The 13,915-nt window shown below is 41.2% G+C and overlaps 1 protein-coding gene and 1 long non-coding RNA gene across 7 annotated transcripts in view; one reads left to right on the top strand and one right to left on the bottom strand.

The window, feature by feature from the left end:
• The window catches only part of RHOJ (ras homolog family member J), a 77,174-nt gene extending 68,913 nt beyond the window's left edge, over window positions 1–8,261 (bottom strand). Inside the window, exon 1 of the mRNA XM_006206980.4 lies at window positions 7,315–8,261. Within this exon, the coding sequence (XP_006207042.1) occupies window positions 7,315–7,492 (178 nt within the window). The 5' untranslated portion in view covers window positions 7,493–8,261. The remainder of the gene's footprint in view (window positions 1–7,314) is intronic.
• The window catches only part of LOC140696949 (uncharacterized), a 64,855-nt gene extending 53,104 nt beyond the window's left edge, over window positions 1–11,751 (top strand). For 5 of the 6 annotated variants that reach the window (XR_012073669.1, XR_012073670.1, XR_012073672.1 and 2 more), the window contains 5 exons: window positions 2,813–2,887; window positions 6,779–6,871; window positions 8,732–8,879; window positions 10,124–10,349; window positions 11,326–11,751. This is a non-coding gene — a long non-coding RNA (uncharacterized lncRNA). The remainder of the gene's footprint in view (window positions 1–2,812; window positions 2,888–6,778; window positions 6,872–8,731; window positions 8,880–10,123; window positions 10,350–11,325) is intronic. The other variant, XR_012073674.1, reaches the window with a different exon arrangement.
• Window positions 11,752–13,915: the final 2,164 nt, after the last annotated feature.

Genomic DNA, 13,915 nt, shown 5'->3' with positions numbered 1-13,915 from the left:
TAACACCTCATAGGAACACTGTGAGGAGGCAATGAGTCTACGTCTGAAAATGTGTCAAATATGCCTGAATCGTAGCAAGGACTGTGTAAGTGTACAGCTATTGCTACTGTTGTTGAGTACATGTTCTAGTGGCGTTTGAGTTTCAACCACACTGCGTGTAGGATCACACGTGGGCATAATGAAATTCACACTGAGATTGTGAACGACAGACACCATAAATAGAAGCTGTGGTGTGAACCAAGACAAAACATGGAATGAATACACATGAATCAGGTCCTTTTGTCTCGTAAATATTGGGCACATCCAGAAAGTTGGTGGACTTCAGAGAATTCAGGAATGATATTGGGCCACTGTATGATTCACAGTGGGTACCTGTTGAATTCATGATGGGATTTATTCTGACTGCATTACACCCGGAAAATTAACTATCCAGATTCTGCTAACTAACCGAAGGGGTGGCATAGATTTCTGTTGGTGGGAAAATACATTTTCAGCCTTATCAGAAACCGCATCCTTACATGAAGGGTAGGACCTCTGTATATCCTGTGACCTTGTGCTTGGGATTGGTGAGGGGGGTCAATTCTGTTGAGTTTTCTTACCTGTCCTTTCCTCAAAGTCCACATTAGTTGCCCACCTTCAAGCTGCCTTTGTAGAACAAGCCAACTGTATCCCAAAACATAGATGTCCAATGTACAGAGCCGTCTCTGAGCTAAATTTGTTCTTTGCCCCTCAAGAATAGGGAGTGATGGCAGATTCTGAAAATGCTATCCTGGAAATGCAGTACTGTTTACCTGAAGCCCAACCTCCCTGGGCAGTTAGGTACTAATAAAATGCATGAAGGATTTCCTAGCTTGGACAGTGTAGGGGGCCAGGCCTTGCAGAGTGAAAGTCTTGGTCACAGGGAGCCTGTCCACTGAAGCCGGAGTTGGCTGCAGCGCTTGGTTTGTTGCCAGCGGAAGCTGGAATGCAGAAGGGTTATGAACCGCAGATGCAGTTTCTTCTGATCCCGGGAGCGTGACTTTTCTGGGGTCGCTCTGGTCGCAGATACTTAGTTTTCTTTTTCCCTCGCCTATTCTTTGTTACTCCTAGGAGATGAAGCTCACGATTCACACTCTCTGCATGTGCTTACACTCCTAGGCACCACAGTGGAGACTGTGGAAGGGACTGTTTCTGTAATTCCTGTCACTGCATCTTTGATGTGGCCTCCAAAAGTCCAGAAAAAGCATCACACACACACATCTCACCGCCTCAGAAAAGGACACTGGAAGGTTGAACACCTATAAGCCGTTGGGTACTGAGCATCACGGTATTTAGAAGGAAGTGATTCAACGGGCCCATTCTTGTCTCCTCTTTCACATACTTCTTTTATATTTTTGCCTAAGTTTAGAAACCTGGTGATTTATTTCAGTGTCCCAGGAGAGGCATTTTAGTTTTGCTTTTGGCTTACAGAAAAGCCCAGAATCTCATCCCTTCTCCAGAGACTCTCAGGTGTCTTCAGAAAGAACAAAAGAGAAGCTCCTGAGTAAATATTCCCAAGTGGGCAGAACTATGTCATCACACTTGATAGGCCTGGGGTTTTGTTTTTATTCACTTTTTATTATTTTATGTTAGTTTTCCCTCATTGATTGGGCACAGTTTCCCCTTGCTCTGGCCATTAAGGTTCTGATTGCATCTACCTTGGACTGATAACCATTTAATTAGGTGGAAAGAGTTGAGAATTGATGTTCAGCTCTCTGGGAAAACAACTTCCTTTTACGTCTCACTCAGCTGGTAGAGCAACTAGATTTTTTTCCCCTTTACACAAATTGTGTTAATATCCTGCATAGGCAGCCTAGATCTGCAAATAGTGACTCAACTTTTTAAACATAAGGGGTTTTCCTAAAAGGGTGGGTGATAGAAAAAAGAGTCATAGACAAGACCAGTTATAATATAGAGGATGATGGACAAGGTGAATGAGGTCCATCATGCACAGGCTTCAACCTGAACGGCCTTATTTTACACAGCCATGCACATAAATGTACAAACCACAAGCATAATCTAACTCAACATACAATCTAAATTCAAAATGGAATATGTCATCTGTCATGTGAAACATTAATTGGTAATACTTTGTCAGTGAGAGGTCTGCCATAAAACTCAAAGCTGATGATCAGATAAAGACAGGAAGGGAGAAGAAATATGATTGTCCCATGGTAAGCTGTGAAATTTCTAAAGGTTGTTAGGACTTCTTGAGTCATTCCTGGAAGGGAGTAGGAAGCAGAGCCCAGAAATACTTCTTAGGCACCCTTGTAAAAAGCATGAGTGATCCATTCTGCCTTCTTCCTGCTGGCCCCAAGTTTTAGACCTAGCCCTTAGCTGAACTTGGGGTTACTCTGGAAGATGCTTCTTTATTAAGAACTATAAATGTCTGAGTGGGTCACTCAAAGTTTAGGTAAGCTTTTGAATGTAATTCAAATGGAGGAATTTGAATGCATCCCATCTGTTTCCGAATGAAATTTTTACATTATATAGTTAACACCATTTAATAGATGTGATGCTGGCCCCTTGGGTCAAAAAAATTCAATTCCTGTAGGGGTAAAATGATTATTAAAATGTGAGCAAAATATTTCAAAAATATAATACATTTGATAAATATTTTATATGTTCTTTCCTGAAGAGACATATATTGGACCAACAAATTGTTCATTTATTTGCCAAAGTTTTAATGGACCAGGACTTATCTAAGCACTTATCTAAGATGATTAAGACATAGGAATTAATTAATTCAATAACTAGCTATTGACAGTTTATTATATGTTGAGTTCTATTTTAGAGATGAGGATAGAGCAGTGAACAAGACAGAGTCCTTGCCCTCGTGGAATTTATATTCCAGTGTGGGACAAAAACGGTAAGCAAATAAATGTAACATCAAGTAGTGTTAAATCTTATGAGAAAAGATGAAGCTGGATAGAAAGTGACTCTGTGTGTATGTGTGTTTGTGTTTGTGTGTGTGTGTGTGAATGTTTTGATAATGGGATCAATTGAAGATGAGGAGGATCTGGAGGAATAAGGTCAGGTTGGGGGAAGAACAAGTACAAAATCTTCAAAGAAGGAAGGAGTTTGGTGTGTTTGAGGAATATCAAGATGGCTGGTGTGGCTAGAGCAGAAATGCTGAAGAGCAGAGTGTTAGGAGATGAGGTTGGAGAGATATCAGGGACCAAGTCTTGGAGTGCCTTGTAGACCATGATAAATGAGGTCTTAGGGTGAAGAGAAGTGATTGGTGGATTTGGGGCTATAGATAGTCCCTCTGTTAGCTGTGTGAAGAATTGACTACAGGAGGCAAGATCAGAAGCAGGGAATCGGGACGTGATTCCAGTACTTTGTGTGAGAAATGATGGTGGTTTGGATAAGAGTGAAAGCAGTGGAGATGGTGAGCAGTGATCAGGTTTGAGATGTATTTTGAATGTTGACCTGATTGGTAGTAGGAAGGGATAATAACTGGTGGTTTGAATGGAGACAGATGGTAGGTATTGTCAAAGGAAGAAAGGAATTAATGATAATAGCAAAATTTTTGTTCTGAGCAACTGGGTAAAAGATAGTGGTCATGTACTTCGATGGGAAAGACTGTGGAGGAGTAGACTGCGAGAATTAAAAAATTCTGTTTTGAACAGGTAAAGTTTGAGATGCTTATTGGATAACCAAATGGACAGTTGGTTATTTGAGTCTGGGTCAAGGACTTTTTTTTGTGGTAGAGATATACATTTGAGAGTCATCAGTGTATGAATAATATTTAAAGTAATGAGAGTAGATACAGTTAACCAGGGCAAGAGCATAACTAGAGAAGGGGACTGAACACAAATATGCCAACACAGAGTGGTAGGGAAGAGATGGAGAGAGATTTACCAGAGAGGGGAATAAAAACCGGGAGATGTGGTATTCTAGGAACTAAGCAAGTGTTTCAAGAAGGAGAGTAATAAACCACAAGAAAAGCCTTCAAGAGATCAAGTAAGATGAGGACTGAGAACTGAACACCAGTTTTGGCAAGACATGACCCTTTCCTTCAGGAGCTTACAGTACAGTGGGAGTGGGAAAGTAAGGAAACAAATAAATTGTCATACAATGGTGGGAGCTGTGTTCTAGCAGTGTTAGCACATTTCTGGAGATGTGTTGAAGATAGAGCAAGGAATTCTCTTTGGGGAGTCAAGGAAAGCTCTGTCAAGGAAATCTCTATCAAGGAGAGGTAATTTTGGATTCTGGTAGGTAGGAAGAAGGGAACATAACCAAGATTCATAGAACTTAAAAGCAGTTTTTTCTAGTTGGTTGTTGATTTTTCTACAATCACTCATGCAAAATTAATACTTCCTCTCTTGAGTGAATATCCCACTATTATTGCTCCACGTGGACATATTTATTAATTATCAGTAAACACGGTGTCTATATTCTAGGGACAATATATTCACTCTGTCATACCCTACTCCATCTGGAGGAAGTTCTCTTGCTTTCTTGCTTTCTTTCTTTCTTTCCTTCTTTTCTTTCTTTTCTTCTTTCTATTGATTAATGGAGGTACTGGGGATTGAACCCAGGATCTTGTGCACACTAAACACGCACGCTACCACTGAGCTGTTACCCTCCCACACCGGAAGATATTCTTGAAATTATCTTTCCTTATTGTAGTATGTATCTTTTAATTAATTTTAATTCCCTTTCCTAGCTGTGTGCAAGTGTAGAGACCCTATTCTTAATAATAATAGCTACTATGTACCTAATGTTTATCATGTGTAAGGCTCTGTTCTAAGAACTACATGTATTACTTTATTTTGTTCTCATCATCTTAATACCTCTATCGTCTCTTTAAAAAATTCATGATAACTGAGGTACAGAGAAGTTAAGAAACTTGCTCCAGGCCACACAGTAATGGCAGAGCCAGTATTAGAACTGGGCTGTCTGGCTTCAGAACTCACTGTCTTGAGCAGTATGCTGACTTCCATTCTTACTGTTATATCTTATATCTCACCTTCCTGGGATGGGCGGCTATTAGGGAAAAATCTTCTTTAACAGAGAGATTCTCTTTGACTTGAATTTTTTAAAATTCTTCGCCTGCAATTTTCTAGACTCAGTAAACCAGTTGCAGAATGAGCCAGTAGGACCCAGGTGCTGGACAGTAGAGAAGAGAGCTTGAGTTCTTTTATAATTGTAGATTCTAGTGTGACTGTGTAAGGGTTTATGTTCAATCAGTTCCTGTATGAGGGGGAGGGTAGTAGAAAGAGTTAGGGTCTTTGTGGGAGACGACCCCTCTGCTAATGGATATGTTCACTTCCTTGCGCTCCTAGATGTATGTGGCTCATGTCTTCATTTCCCTTATAAACTAACTGCAAGCCCATGAGATGACTGTGTACTTACAAAGGTACAAAGTATAAACCAAAGTAACAACACTTGGGAATGCCTGCTATGTGCAAAGTATTGCTTTGGGTACAGTGGCTGAGATTTCTTGAGAGCTCAAACATGGGGTAGCCAAAATCTTTAAGAAAGTTTGATGCTCAAATAACAGTAAGTATGTACACGACTGAAATATAAAACAGCTTGATCCTACTGGACTCTAGCCGTGGTTCAGCCTTCATTTGATTGCTAATGTATCTTTTTATAGGCTGCCTTTATCTCTAAGGATGGCTTTAGCCTCTTTCTTCCTGACACTATACTGTAATCGGTTTCCCCAATAGATGGGGAGGGGAGATATAATTTTTAAAAGCACTTAAAAGCTCTCCTTTTGATAGACTTTGGGTTCCACTTTTGATCTTAAAGTTTTTGAAATTAGGTACCAGCCAGTTCCCTATCCTGGCAGAAAGAGGGTGTAGAAAAAATAACCTTTGCTGAGATGTTTACAGGTCAAGTTGCAGACCTAATTTTATAATTAGTTTTTTTTTTTCCCTCAAGGTGAAAGTCTACCTGTAGTTCTCTTTATTCTGTTCTCATTAAGATGTTTTTTCTCAGGGCATAGTCATCATGTTTTCAGAAAAGCTTAAGAGAGCCAGCGTTCAAATTTATTCTTAATTTCCACAAATATAGAAAACCTCGCTGGGAAGTGAAGACTGTTTTCACTGTGGTTCCCCCGGGTCTGCTGTGTTATAGTGTCATAAATCATATACGCGTAGTAGGAGGCGGAGTCATAGGTGATTGTTTAGTTCTGGAAAAGAAGCTACTTCCTATAGAAAGGATTTCAAATGGCCCCACAGCAAAGCCAGCACGCACACAGGTTTCCTGTGGGCCATTTCCCCTTTGCTGAGTCGGACCCAAAGCCAAAGTGAAGACGAGAAATTTTCCTCTCACAAAACCTCAAATCTCTGATAACTCAAGCTCATCTTATTGTGATATAGTGATCAACTTGATCACTGTATTCAAAAAAGTTATACAATCTAGGCTATTGTAAACTCAGAGAATTTTATGAGTTGACTTCTAAGAAATTTAGTAAGTTTTCTTGCGGGGAGGGGGTAGATTAAGAGAAAAAGGAAGAGTCAAGATGCAAAAAATTTAGATAAGCTATCACACTACAAACTTTAGAACACTCAAAAAAATGTACCTGGAAGACTGTAGTGACTACAGTATCTTAACTCTCAGACCTTAAAATATTTTATGCCATATTTTGTCCTTTTGAGACAGGTTTTGAAATATTAAAATTTTATTTTTATGTTTATTTTTACTTTAAAAACATACTGATTAAAAATACCTCTTTTAATTCCACATACAGATTGTCTGATAGACATTTAAAACCTTTTAATACTCTTCCCTCTAACTACCTCCACAGGAAACTGAAAGTATAAGCACAGCACCAACTTTCACAGAAAAAGGAATGTTCTAATGTTGTTAATCTCAGCATTTCATTTATAAATGGCCCACGGTGAGTATGTGAAAAGTGGCAAGAACACTTCCTTCACCAGTTGTGTAGTTAGTGGGGATTTTTTTTTTTTTTTTTGGTAAAAAGGAATTGTGATGCAGTTACACTATATTTTAAAATGTTCACAGTAAAAAGCTGATGAATCTTCGGGCAAATGCTGAGTAAAATTTCTGGCCCCAAAGCCTAGGGGGCAGTTCAGGGTTTTCCCCTGCGTTACTCATTTAATTTACGACGGGTAAAAAGGGCTGCAATAAAATTGATCGAGTTGTTCTAACAAGTCCAGCAAAGACTTGGTTGTACTTTACGCCCAGCTACCTGGCTCCTGCCAGGCCCACACCCAGGACTGATGGTAGAGATAAGCCAGCCCCTCTGGGGCCGGGATGTCGCCCCCCGCATCCCAGAGGGTGGTACCCCAGAGGCAGGGGGCAGTTTTCCACTTTCCTTACCTGCGTAGTGGTCAAACACAGTGGGCACGTATTCCTCCGGGAAGGCGTCGTTGGCGTAGCTCATGAGCAGGCAGGTTTTGCCCACGGCGCCGTCCCCCACCACCACGCACTTGAGCATCTTCTTCTCCTCGCGGCCGCCGCAGCCGCAGCTGCCGTCGCTTGCCTCCTTGCCGTTCATTCTGGCGGCTCCGGCTGCCGGGACCGTGACCGCGCGGCTGCTGCTGCTTCTCCCGCTTCTCCCAGAGCCCGTGCACAAGCGGCAGGCTTGAGATCAGTCTGTCTCACTCTGGGCACCTCGGATGGCACAGACTTGTCCCAAGTGGCTGGCATGTGCCCTCTGGCTGACCATCCTGGTCAAGAAAGGTAACACGCTGGGGAGAATGATGAAAGGGATCTGTCCCTTTTCCCCAGCAGTTTGAGTTAAGAAACCCTCATTTTCACCGATTCTAGGGGCTTCCTGTCCGTCTAGAAGTGTCAACAGCCTGAGGGTTACACTCTGCTCTCCTGTTCTCCCAGTCTGGCTGAAGACACAGTGGAATTTTGCTAAATCTTCCCCATTTTCCACTTCATATCTAACATGGAGGAAAGCTGGGCTTTTTCATGGAGTTTTCCCTTGCTTCCTCCGGCTTGCCGAGTGTCAGGAAATCATGGGTTTCCTGCTGCATTCCATATTAGGATCAGTGGGCTGGAGAACGCTGTAACAATGGGAGCTCTGTGTGTGTGTGTGTGTGTTTGTACTTCTGGGGAACGCTGCCAGGACGTGGAGTGGGGAAACACTAGGGGTCCCGCTGCAGACTCAAGCTGTCAGACTTCCTGTTCCATCCGCGGCTGGGAGGCTGTTTGCCTGCGGCTGGCTGGGAAGAAGCTGACGAAAGGATGGAAACTGGGGAGGCCTCTCTGCCCCAGGAACGGAGGGAATGGTTTAAATGAACAGAGAGAACCACACCAGCCGCTGTAGCATAACACATGACATCATCCCTCGCTGAGTCGCCAGTTAAAAGCTCTGCAAATTAAAGATGGTCAGTTCTTTGCACACTAAAGTGAGAAACCTTACGCAAGTTGTCCTGGCAGTAAAGAAGAAAACTTTCCAGAGTTTCATTATTTCAGAAGGAAAGGTTCTTGGAGATCATAGGTATGAGATCTGTGATAAAGTTTATAAGCTGCCACGTTTAAGCACAACGCTCAAACGTGTATTCCAGACACAACCCTTTTTATGGTTGTAGCACATAAGAAATCAATCATATGTGGGATGCTTGCATCTTCTTATTAGCGAACAAAAACACACATGTGCTTGGCTCACCCTTACTCTTGGAAGTGAGAGTGTGTGGGACGGCTGTGTTGGTTTGTTTCAGGTCCCCAAACGCTGCTTTTGCCGGAACAGTTCCGTTTTTTTATTTAGTTTTCTCTTGTTCCTCAGCCTGGCCCTCTTCAATTACAAAGGAGCCATTGGCAGCTAATTTATTTGTCTGCTGGTTCACTCAAAACGAAGCCCCTTTGAAGCTCGGCATTTGATTAATGTACTTGGTCTTAGAAAAGAAGCAGAATTCTGCAAGTGATTTTGACAAGTGGGTAAAGTACTTTTTTGTTGGGGGAACTGTGTGTTTCTTTGAGATTTTTGAGCACTAAGTTTTAAGAATTCAGATTATCTAGATTATCCAATTGATTTGAGGAGGTTTTTTTATTTTATTTTTTATTTTTTTGTGGGTGGGGTGAGAAGCCTGTTTTAATAAGTGGCTGTCAATATTATATATATCCACACATATATGCTACTGTATAATAGATATAGCCTCACACTTCCTCTGTGTTGGATTGTAGTAAAATTTGCCATAGTGTTTAATGTCCTAATATTTCTTTCCTATAAAAGGATGGTGATTTGGTCATGTTGTCTTGTATCTACTAGATTATGTTTCTATAACAACTCCCAATGCTCAATAATTTAAAATAAGATGTATTTCAGTGAAGTATCACCTCATCCCTGTTAGAATGACTGTCCTCAAATAGTCCACAAATAACAAATGTTGGCAAGGATGTGGAGAAAAGGGAGCACTTGTACACTGTTGGTGGGACTGTAAATTGGTGCAGCCACTGTGGAAAACAGTATGGAGGTTTCTCCAAAAACTAAAAACAGATTCACTATATGGTCTAGCAATTCTACTCCTGAGTATATATCTAAAACCCCCCTGACTAATTCAGAAAGATACATATACCCCAGTGCTCATAGCAGCACTATTTACAATAGCCAAGACATGGAAGCAAACTAAGTTTCCATTAACAGATGAATGGATTAAGAAGATGTGGTATATATGTACAATGGAATATTATTCAGCCATAAAAATGAGATTCTGTCATTTGCAGCAACATGAACGGACATAGAGAATATTACCCTTAGTGAAATAAGCCAGACAAAGACAAATATTGTGTATTATCACTTATATATGGAACCTTAAAAAACCCAAATGAATGTGCATGCAAAACAGAGACAAACTCATGGTTCCCAAAGGGGAGAGGGGATGGGGACGGACAAATTAGAGGTAGGTAGGGATTAACAGATACAAACTGCTACATCTATTTATAACACAAAATAGATAAGTGATATACTATATAGCACAGGGAGTTATAGCCATTATCTTGTAATAATATATATAATACTATAATGGAGTATAGTCTGAAAAAATACTGAATCACTATATTGTACAACTGAAACTAATGAAACTAGTGTAATATTGTAAATTAACTGTAGTTTGATTAAAGAAATAAAATACTGTATATTTCTTGCTCATATGGTATCTGTACTGTGTTTTTTTGTCAGCTTCATTCAGGGATCTAGGCTGGTGGATAAGCCACATTGAGAACATTGATGATCCCTTTGGCAGAGGAAGAAATTAATGCAGTGAAGTGGCATTGGCCCTTAAAGCTTCCTTCTGGAGGTGACACTCCTGCTGACATAGCCAAAGCAAGTCTCATACCCATGCTAGGTTCAACAGGATCAGAAGCATAATCCCACCATGTGCCAGGAAGGAGAGAACTGAATATTGGTGAGCAGCTTGAATAGTTCAGAGATAGTTTAGACAACCAGAGATAGTCTAGTTGAGGTTCAGTAGTAAGTGTGAGAGTTGAATTGTTCAGGTTTAGTGCCATTCTGCAGCGTTGGAAGCCACCTATGACTTCATGTGATTTACGGAATTTTATTTTCATTTAGCCTACCTGAAACATCTGGAATGTGCAATAGTAAAATTGCAGTAGGCTCAAGTGTGAAGGCCAAACAGATCTGTGCAGGGGAAGGAGTGATTGACCGTGCCAAGAGCCCCACCCTGGGAACGAGCAAGACCACTTTGAGCACGGGGTGATGATGTGTTTGGGAGAACCTTATACAGGTTCTGCCTCTGACCTGGTTCCTGAAGTCAGGCAGTAAATGTGGCATGGAGTAATACTCCGTTCATATATGGAGTTCTTAAACATGGCTGCCCGGCCTGTGTTCCTACACCACAAATATGCCCCAGCCCACTGAGCACTTGGCCAGAGGAAGACTGAGAGATTGGATTGGATGAAATTTTGCCACATCTGTGTATAACCTAAACCTTGTGCCATCAGGCACAGATATTTAAGTCCATGCCAATTGCTGTGTGGACTGTAATTTAACAGACATTTAAAGAGACCTGAAGCAGCCAGTTATAGGTCCTTTATCTCTAACTCAAAATCCAACCTGACAGATTGGGTTATATGCAAAGATGGATCATGGCCATTTAGAATGTTGGCTGTATTTCTCAAGATAAATTTGTTTCATCGCTGTTTACTATCCCCACCTCACTGCCAAATTGAACATTTGTGGGGAAAAATGTTTGGGACGCCCTAATGAAAATGGTCAAACAAGTTAGAATTTCATTAGCCTGCTAATTATATGAATCATGTTGTTCATGTAAGAATAAATCTTCTTAAATATTAAAAAATTGACCTGAATCAGAATAATAGACTCTTAAAAAAAGTAAAGACAATTCAATATTGTTCTTATAGGTCCTTAAGTCCACAGAACTGTGACTACTTGTCCAGATAAAATGGTCAAGAAGATACTTAATTTCAAAAGTTTATAAGAATGAATTAAGTGGTCTGAAGGCTATTTGCTACAATATTCCTTACTAGATGCCTGTACTTTAGGATCTTCAGTCATGTCAACGACGGAGTGGTGGTTTGTAGCCATTAATTATTTGGTTTACCTCAAGCACCAAGTTTACACAAACTGACCAGTACATGGTAAGATCTTCTTGGATGATTTTTCCTGCTTTTTCCAAGAGGTCTTAATTCCCTGGCTCCGTGTGGTCCTCTGAGCTTTGGCTTCACATGAATTTTCCCAAGTGCCAACAGTGCATTTTTGTATAAAATTCTAATTCCTCTGATTAATTCCAGTTTTTGTTTGACTTTAATAAAAGCGCTTAGACTTTCTCCCGTCTATTTTTTTTTCCTTTTATGCTTGAAACTAGAAGTTATACAGGGAGATAATGCAATTGTATCAGATACCCTGATGCTGGATTAGCCTCTATGTAAGAGACTTTTTCAACTCCAGTCTTAGGAATGTGGGCTATGCTGTGGTTACTATGATTCCAGGATGCCCAGCCTTGCCAGGACTCACCCCCATTCCAGAGAAAGCCCTCCCTGGGCAAATATGAAAGTCAGGCCTCTAGTGGTGGAGGGTATGGTGTGAGGCAGGAGGGCTGTGTAGTTCTAGGGGTTCTGACCCAAATCTCCCACTGAGACTAAACCTCAAGATTAGTTGGGGCACTGCAAAAAGTTAACAGGCTGTCCCAAGACTGGCCTGGACTGGAACTGCTCCTCCGAAGGCCAGTGAGTCATTGCCATCAGGGATGCTTCTGTATCTGCGTTTGTTATCTGTCAGGCCACCTGCACTCAGCCTCTGGCTGTTGCCTGTTTCCTACCATATCATATATCATATCATAATCATATCAGCTATGTTTTCTTGAATATGATCTTTTTATAGTTCCAGAAATGGCTTTCATTTTTCCTGCTTGAAGATATTTTCTGTCTTTGCCAAATCTCTTTATTCTGATAGAAATAGTTTACTTGCAAATCTAAGTCAGATGGGGACTTCTTTCCATCTTAGGAAAGAAGAGGCTGATTTGGCCAGTAATGGTCAAGGGGTGTGTGTGTGTGCGTGCGTGCGTGTGTGTGTTTCTTCTGTGTTTCACTAATTGCATACCTTAATTCTGAATACAAAGCCTTGTTCCAGAAAGAGTCCCTCTATTCAGAAAATCTGGAGAAAGATGACAGTAAATTTAGAAAGAAGTTTCCCATTGATTCCTGATCTCCCAGTTGGAGAGGTATATTTTGGAAGGTGGAGAAGTTTGAGATTGAGGGGGTGCTGGGTTGTTCCTCCGTCAGGGTCATGGAGTGGGAAATAGCTTGTGGAAATAGCCCTTAGAGTCAAACAAAGATTCTTTTTTTTTTTTTTTAATTTATTTATTTTCGGGGGGGAGGTAATTAGGTTTATTTATTTATTTTTGGAGGAGGCACTGGGGATTAAACCCAGGGCCTCGTGTACTCAGCATGCACTCTACCACTTGAGCTATATCCTCCCCCCAAACAAAGATTCTTGATGATTGTTTCAACTGGTGAGTGAGATGAGCCCCCAAAGCCTACAGTCATTGGATTGGTCATTGTCTAGTGGATGAGCATCATGGTGTCACCACTACAGGCTGAACTTCTCTGGGCTCAGGGCCATGCCCCATCTGTTGCCCAGTTTGCATGGGGGATCTGTCGGGAGAGTGTGAGATTGGTGTACTTGTCTACCTCTGCTAGAAAATTCAAAATTTGACCTCTGCTTAGGATGCATTATTGTCATATTAAAAAAATTAGTACATAAATTGAGGACTTGAAGGGCCTCTCAACATAACAGGGGATATGGGATACGTACAAAACATAAGGGGATATCTGTTATGTACAAGGAGGCATTTGGTTGTTGTGACTGCATTAAGCACAAAGACGAGTCCTCCTGAGAGACTGCAGGTTGCTGGCCAACTCCTTGTGGTGAAACACCAAATGCAGAGGGAAGTGCAATTCTACTCCATAGACTTAATGTGTCTCTTTCTACTTCTTGAACACCCACTTGCTAATTAATTTCCATCTAGAAATTGCATGCCTCAGAAGAAAGAGACATAAAGACTAGCAAGGCTGAAATCACAGATCAAATCTCAGGTTCGGTGTTCATGCATGGTAGGGACCGAGAGGAAAGATCTGGAAACTGACTCTAGTGGGATAAGTGGAGAGAGAGTGTTGGGGGAAAGAAAACACCTTCAGACAAATCTATGAAACCCTCCAGGACAGAGGAAAGCAGAGAATGAGTCTTCCATGCTTGTAACCCCAACAACCGTAGGCAGAGGATGAGTGGAGTCTTTCTGTAAAAGGACACATGGGTTTCGGGGTGAGAGCCCTAGAAAGGACAGCCCATGACAGTAAGAATTGTCAAGGTGGAGAATTCTTGTGAAGTGAGAATTCCAGACAATTTTATGCAATATTCTTTTTGTTGTTTTTCTATCCACTCTTTATTGTGCTGACTTCTTAAAAGCACCATGGGTACTTCAAACATGTTAAA

This window comes from Vicugna pacos, chromosome 6, assembly GCF_048564905.1.
Source record: "Vicugna pacos chromosome 6, VicPac4, whole genome shotgun sequence".
NCBI classification, from domain to species: Eukaryota; Metazoa; Chordata; class Mammalia; order Artiodactyla; family Camelidae; genus Vicugna; species Vicugna pacos.
Note: the sequence above shows the minus strand (reverse complement) of the source record. Positions and strands in the feature narration are given on the sequence as shown.